Source organism: Peromyscus eremicus, chromosome 9, assembly GCF_949786415.1.
Source record: "Peromyscus eremicus chromosome 9, PerEre_H2_v1, whole genome shotgun sequence".
In the NCBI taxonomy this organism is placed as follows: domain Eukaryota; kingdom Metazoa; phylum Chordata; class Mammalia; order Rodentia; family Cricetidae; genus Peromyscus; species Peromyscus eremicus.
In genome coordinates this window covers 70,966,116-70,973,471 of record NC_081425.1, presented here as the reverse complement: position 1 = coordinate 70,973,471, position 7,356 = coordinate 70,966,116, and the positions used below count along the sequence as shown (strand labels likewise).

The following is a 7,356-nucleotide window of genomic DNA, read 5'->3' as shown; positions in this document are numbered from 1 at the left end:
CTTACACATTTGCCATGCTTTAGGAGGTATCTTGAGTTTCTGTGTGTTCATAACTGGCATTATTTCCTTTAATCACTTAATTCCTCTTTAAGCTGTAATCATTATGTGGTCCTTTTTTCTATTGAGTTGATTATTCAACATCCTAACTAAACAGCAAGTCCTGATATTTTTATAATTTTTTCTGTAAACAATTACTTTCATTAACTTCTTTTTAAGGTTTCAAATGTACCTTTTTACACTCATCACACAGTATTTCTGTTTCATAACACCTGTTACACTTAATAATGAAGAATTTAAAACTAAAATGAATGGGGACGAGCTTCTGTACTGAAATTGAGAAACTTACTTCTCAGTTTCTTCATGGCTGAATTTACTTCGTGATTTCTCAAAGTATATATTACTGGGTTCAGAATAGGAGTGAAGATGGTATAAAATACAGACAGGGTCTTTTCTATCACAAAGCTGTTTTGTGGCCACATATAGATGAAGATGCATGGTCCAAAGAACATGAAGACCACAATGAAATGAGCTGTACAGGTGGAAAGGGCCTTAGATGATCCTCTGGAAGAATGATGCTTTATTGTAACCAGCACAATAACATATGAATTAAATAACAGAATAAAGCAAGACAATGCAATTATGCCACTTGTTGAAATCATAAAGAGACCAAGAACGTAAGTATCCACACAAGCCAACTGGAACACCACAGGAAGGTCACAGAAAAAGCTATCTATCTTATTGGGACCACAGAATGGTAATGTGAGGGCAAATATGACCTGGCTCATTGAATGCATGATTCCCATGATCCATGAAGACACCACAAAGAGAATACACACTTGGGGACTAATGATTGAAGCATAGTGCAAGGGTTTGCAAATAGCAATATACCTGTCAAAAGACATAGCCATTAGTAAAATAATCTCAGTACCAGTGAACAGGTGGAGAAAGAATATCTGGGAGATGCACCCGCCAAAAGAGATTGTTTTATGGTCAGTTAGATAGTCTATGATCATCTTGGGAGTGGCGAAGGAAGCAAGAGACATATCAATAATAGAAAGGTTGGTAAGCAGAAAATACATAGCAGAGTGTAGGTGAGAGTCAGATACGACAATGACAAGTATGATGCCATTACTCACCATCGTTGCCACATAAAAGAAGGAAAACACTATAAAGAAAAATATCCGTAGTTCCCAGGAACTAGAGAGTCCCAGCAAAACAAATTCGGTCACAACAGACTTATTATCCATATTAATCATCTGGATTCATAGGTAGAGACCTGCACATATACAAAAATATGCATAAATATACATGTGTGTATATTATTCTTACTATCCTTTTCCTCCATCTTATCTAATATGTTGACTTGAGAGAAGATTATATAACATTAGTAAAGAAACAAATACTTTTTAAATAAGTGTCCTGAAAACAGCACTTTTTTCTGGCACTAAATACTAGTCAAATGCAAATAATAAGAACAGATCTACCACGTATTTGTCCATCTGTTCATCTACACAATCTTAATGATTATAGCTAATGCATTGTAATAACTTCCTTCACACTGACAATATATTAAGCATGTATAGAGAAACACACATTTGTTTACAAATATACAGCAAGTCATTGCAGACATAGTCATAAAGATACCCATATTCAAAAATCAAATAAAAATATATCACATGTAAGGGAGCTTAAGTAACGTAACAGCACTTCATAGAGCAGTTGCAGAAAAATTATAAATTTCCAAAGAACTGATGACATATTTATAAATATGAGTTTCCTGGTTGATCCACAGCACACATACTTAGAAAACTACTTTTACTGGTACTGATGGAGAAGGCTGTCCTACTTACAATGGACAATGCCCTATTTTCATACACATCTAATGGAAGAGCATTATCCCCTATAATCATTGGAAATGAATTACCTTCTTTTTTCTCACAATTTCACTCGTACTAAATTATGAATTTGTTCCTCCTACAGACATATGCAAGTTTACAATTCAGAATTTATTTTTTGCTCCTAAAAGATACATCACACAAATTTCTATGGATGAGTTCAAAAATAAATATATCTCTTTTGTCAATTTTTCAACAAATTCTTTCTGTTCTGTGGTATATACCAACATACATAAGCTGCTTTATTGATGGGAGGAAAAGGACCAGCAATTAAGACTGTCAGAAGAAGTCTTTTATAATAAAACATTACTTACTCTGTCTATGGCAGAATCCAGGCTCTAGATTTATTGAATATTAAATAAGCTTCTTTCTGAGATCCCTAGGAGACAATTTCAAACGTAAATGAGTGACCCTGCCTACCCATTTGTTGTTTAGAAGCTGTAAATTAAACAAGCATTGTAGGGAACTGGAAATTGACCAAGAAATCATCTTGCAATGGGATTTATTAAAAAAACAAAGAAGTATCACATTAGTGAGCTCACAAAGAGAATTCAAGAATCTTATGGGATTTTATAAAGGTTGTTTTCACCTGGACCTATGTGCTTTGAGAGCAGAATGGAAAATGGAAAGGTCATCATTTCAAAAGGCTTGGAAATACCAAGCCAACTAATCACAAGTGTTGGTTATTCAACCCGGTATGGAAGTAATTGAGAAAAAATCAAGAACACTCACCTCTGCTTTAAGTAATCTAGGGTTCTTTGAAGATTTCAAACATCAATAAATAAAATATTTGGGAACACGCAATGAAACATATCCTACATGGAAACTATTTTCCTGGAATCATGAGGGAAATGGACCTCAGGCAACAAAAAAAGTCTTGTAATGTGCCAACTATTATCAAATTGTAGAAAGTTTTCAGGCAATCCAAAGCAGTATTCTATGTATGGACTCACCAAGGAGCTCTCAGAAGGAAATTAAGGCAGGTAATTATTAGTTAAATAAGTATAATAGGTAATTTTGACTAAGGTATTAATGTGAATGTGATCATGAAAATTTTAAGTGAATATTGTTCTGAATAATTTCACTTATCAAGTGGCAGTTCCTGCAGTGGACTGCATTTATTAAAATAAAAATTGGTGGTAGGCTGTGGAGATGACTCAGTCAGTAAAGTACTTGTATGCAAGAATAAAGACATGATATCAAGAATTCACTAAAATCTGTGCACAGTGGCACATAGTTGCTTACTTTCAATCCCACTGTTGGAAAAACAGAGGCAGAAGGGCCCCTAAGACTTTCTGGCCAGCCAGTCTAGCTGAGATCACGAGCTACAAGTTCAATGAGAGACCCTGCCTCAAAAACTCATGCGGTGAAGAGACCAGGGTTGACATCAATGCTGATTTCTATCTGACTTACATACACAGGCACACGTGGTACATGCAGCTACACACATATCACATGTATACACACACAAAATTATCCTCACACACAACACACATATATATATTCATAAGTTAATAAATATAATAATCCAAACAAAATCTGGCTACTGTTTTATATGTGATCCCTTCCATTGGGGATTCTACTGTGCCATGGAGGAGCACAGCTCCTGCTGTATTTACCAAATGCTTAGACACATGGCTTAGTTTGTTCTACGTAATTTGAACAGAAGTGACAACTGTGTTGGCAGTTTGTCTATTCAGCACCATTTCCTTCTATCTCCTTGGTCCCCGGACAAGTAGAATTAATACAAAGACAGAAGGGAGGTAACTATGCTAATAAGTAGAATGATAAAACATCATTAAGACGACATTTCAATTTTAGTTGTTCTATATATTGAACACCATGCAGATCATTATGTTCAACAGGCTTTAGGTAAAGGTAAGCTCAATGAAATTTACATGGGAGTGAAAAGGACCTAAAATTACAAAAGCAATATTTTAGAACAAACTTTGTATACTCATTCTCACTACTAGAACACTTAAAATAAACAAGTTATCAATATACTTACTACTTCCTAATACTGTACACGCTGATAAGTGGAACAGAGTAGAAGGTAATAAAAATATATATTTATAAAGCATTTTATTTTATTTTTCTTCTATTTTCAAGATTATAACAGTATTACATCATTTCTCCTTCCTGTTCCGCACTCCAAAACCTTTCATGTACCCTTCCTAGCTCTCTTTCAAATTCACAGCTTCTTTTCCCATTAATTGTTGTTACATGTATTTATGTGTGTGTATGTGCATATATATTCCCAATATATTTTCCTACACCTAACCTGCACAGTCTGTGTACACACACACACACACACACACACACACACACACACACACACACACGTACATCTGAATTGTTTATGAGCCTTAAGTATGGGACCTGTTTTGCAGCTGTACCTATAGGTACTGGCCTACCCAACTCTGCATTTTGATAAGCTGTAGTATTCTGTAGTGGTCTGTTACAAAAAGAAATTTCCTTGGTGGGAGGTGAAGTATACACATATCTTTGGGTAAAAAGGACAAACATTTAGATGTTCTTAGAGATTGTGCTGTTTTAATAAATTAGTGGTTGCAGATCCTTATCCAAGATCCATGACTCCATCAGCCCTGGGTAGTTGGCTAGGTTTTTAGTTCCAGTCATGATTATTCTCATGTTGAGAGGGTTTTAAGTCCAAGTAGAGAGCTGATGGTTAGCACTAAGGTATGTGTGCAAGTACTATAGCTTTAAGATTACTATGGCATACTGGTCATTGTTGAGTTCATAGGCATCATAGCAGGGTAGGACTGTTGGTTGCTTTCTCCACTGAAAACTTGCACAGCAGCTTCTAGTACAATGAAAGCTAGTCATCAGAGAGGAGCCTTTCAGATCAGTTCCAGCTCATCGGCCTCTTGCCCCTGTTTCTGAAGTACATGGTGTCTTAGGAAATATGGACATCCCTTTCACCTCTGGGGGTAAGGGAAAACCAATGGCAGTAGCAGTAGTCTGAATTGCTTGGAGAGTCCCTTGGACAGTCCTGGCCAACAACTCAAAAGAGAGCTTCTCATGCCTGTACCTGGGAGTTTTCATTGGGCTCTTGGAGGGAGCATTATCACCCCAGATAAAAAAAAATTCATTTAAACTACACATGTCTATTTATACACAGATGTATATGTGTTGTAGATTTTTAGGTAAATATTTAATAGTATTATTCCTTTTGACTTTTTCAGAAATCCTCATAGTTATTTTACCTTCTTCTGTATTCATCTCCCTCTCTCCTCCCTAAATAGTCCCCGTCTTTTTTTTCCATTTCTTCTGTCAGGTCAATTGTAACTTGTCTTCTCCTCTCTTGTTACCCAACCACACACCCCAGAAATGGTTCCTTATTACATTCCTGGCTTCTGCAGCTATCCCAGGATATTTACTCGTATCAGAAGATTTGGAGTTAGGAGCCTCCCATGAGAGAAATCATGTGATGTTTATATTTCTGTGTTTGGCTTACCTCGTTCAGTATGACCTTTTTTCTAGTTCCATCCATTTATCTGCAAAGTCCATGAGTTCATTTCTCTTTGCACCTTTAAATAATATTCTAATGTATATATGTAGCACATTTTCATTATTCATACATTGATTGAAGGATATTTAGGTTGTTTCCTTTTCTTTACTTATGTAAATACAGAAGCAATGAATGTGACCAAGGAAGAATCTGTGGAGTAGGATGTCGAGTCTTTGGGCATATGCCAGGAGTGCTATGGTTACGTCTAATGATAGATTTATTTTTAGCTTTTTGAGAATTTTCCACACTGATTTTTTTTAGCGAGTGCACCATGCATCAGTTTACAATCCCACCAACAGTGAGAGTTCCCTTTCTGCACACCCCATCCAGCATTTGGTTGTTTTCACGATCTTTTGTATTCTGACTGGGGTAAGATGAAATCTCAAATTTGTTTTGATTTGAATATCTATAATTGCTAGGGATGATGAAACTTTTAAAAATATTTTTTATCCATTCTTTTCTTCTTTCGAGAACTCTCTCTGCAGGCACCAGGCATGGCACAATTTTCAAAAGGGTCCTCTTCTTTTTCTTGACCCATTATTTTTTAGTTCTTTATGTATTCTGGATAGTAATCCTATGTTAGGTGTATAGCTGCCAAACATTCTCATTCTGTGAGATTCCTCTTCACCCAGTTGGGTATTTCTTCAGCTGTGCAGAACATTTGAGTTTTATGAAGTCCCAATTGTCAATTGTCAGCCTTAATTCTTGGGCCAGCAGAGTCCTATTCAGAAGGACCTTTCCTACACCTATATCATTCAGAGCACTCCCTATGTTTTCTTCAAGCAATTTTAGTATTTAAGGTTTTAGACTTAGGTCTTTGTTTCATTTGGAGTTAGTTTTCTGTGCAAGGTGATAGATACAGATCTAATTTCATTCTTCTGTGTGTGGACATCTGGTTTCCTCAACACCATTTGCTGGAGATGCTTTCTTACTTTTGTAGAATCTTCTCCAAATATTACAAGGCTGAGGTCATGTGTACTCATGTTGGGTCTTCAGTTTTCTTCCACATGTCTGTTTTTGTGCCAGTACCATATTGTTTTTATTACTCTGTATCTTAAGACCTAGAAAGGCAATCCCTTAGCTTTATTCTTTTGTTCAGGGTCATTTTGGCTATGTGGGGTCTTTCCTGATTCTATATGAATTTTAGGGTAGTTTTTTCTTTGTGTGAAGAAAGAAATGGGGATTTTGATTGGTATTGCATTGGATATGTAAATAGCCTTTTACTGGGTGTCATTTTCAAATTATTATATCTACCAATTCATAAGCATGGGATATCTTTTCTAGTGCCTTTATCTCTCACCCTTATACTTACACCCATATACTTACAATTTTCATTATAAAGTTCTTGGTTAGATTTATTACTAGGTTTAATCAAAGTTAGGTAGGTTTAGTCTCAAATATTTATTTTTTTTGAGGCTATTGTGAATGGGAGTCTGTCTATGGTATCTTTCCCTATATGGCTTTTTTTCTTTTGTTTTCTTTTGTTTTTTAGTGTATAAAAAAGCCAATGATTTGTGCATGTTGATTCTGTTTCCTGCCTCATTGCTGAATCTGTAGAACCTTTCTAGATTATTTCTGGTAGAATATTTGGGATCTATAATGTATACTAACTTGTTACCTGAAAATAGGTATAGTTTGACTTGTTCTTTTTCTATTTATATCCATTTAATTTCCTTTTCTTGCCTTTATTGTTCCAGCTACAGTTTGGAGCACAATATTGAAAAAGAGCAGGGACAATGAACAGCCATGCTCTTTCCTGACTTAAGTGGATATTGCCTCAAGTTTTTCTCTGTTTAGGATGGTAATGGCTTTGGTTTCCCATATAGAATTTTTATTAAATTTAGATATGCTTCATGTACTACTATATTATTTAGGATTTTAACATGAAAGCACATTGGATTTGGTCAAAGGCTCTTTTTTGCATCTATT

General features: G+C 35.5%; 1 protein-coding gene and 1 long non-coding RNA gene across 2 annotated transcripts in view; one reads left to right on the top strand and one right to left on the bottom strand.

Annotated features, from left to right (window-relative positions):
• Positions 1–299: 299 nt before the first annotated feature.
• On the bottom strand, positions 300–1,256 carry LOC131920106 (olfactory receptor 4K2-like). The gene has a single exon (XM_059274516.1). It carries the CDS (start codon positions 1,254–1,256, stop codon positions 300–302), a length of 957 nt encoding a protein of 318 aa, XP_059130499.1.
• Positions 1,257–4,710: 3,454 nt separating this feature from the next.
• Positions 4,711–7,356, top strand: part of LOC131920071 (uncharacterized) — an 84,656-nt gene continuing 82,010 nt past the window's right edge. Inside the window, exon 1 of the long non-coding RNA XR_009381490.1 lies at positions 4,711–4,846. This is a non-coding gene — a long non-coding RNA (uncharacterized LOC131920071). The remainder of the gene's footprint in view (positions 4,847–7,356) is intronic.

Coding starts and splice junctions, on each gene's coding strand:
- LOC131920106 (XM_059274516.1), bottom strand. CDS start 1,256: ATGATTAATATGGATAATAAGTCTGTTGTGACCGAATTTGTTTTGCTG.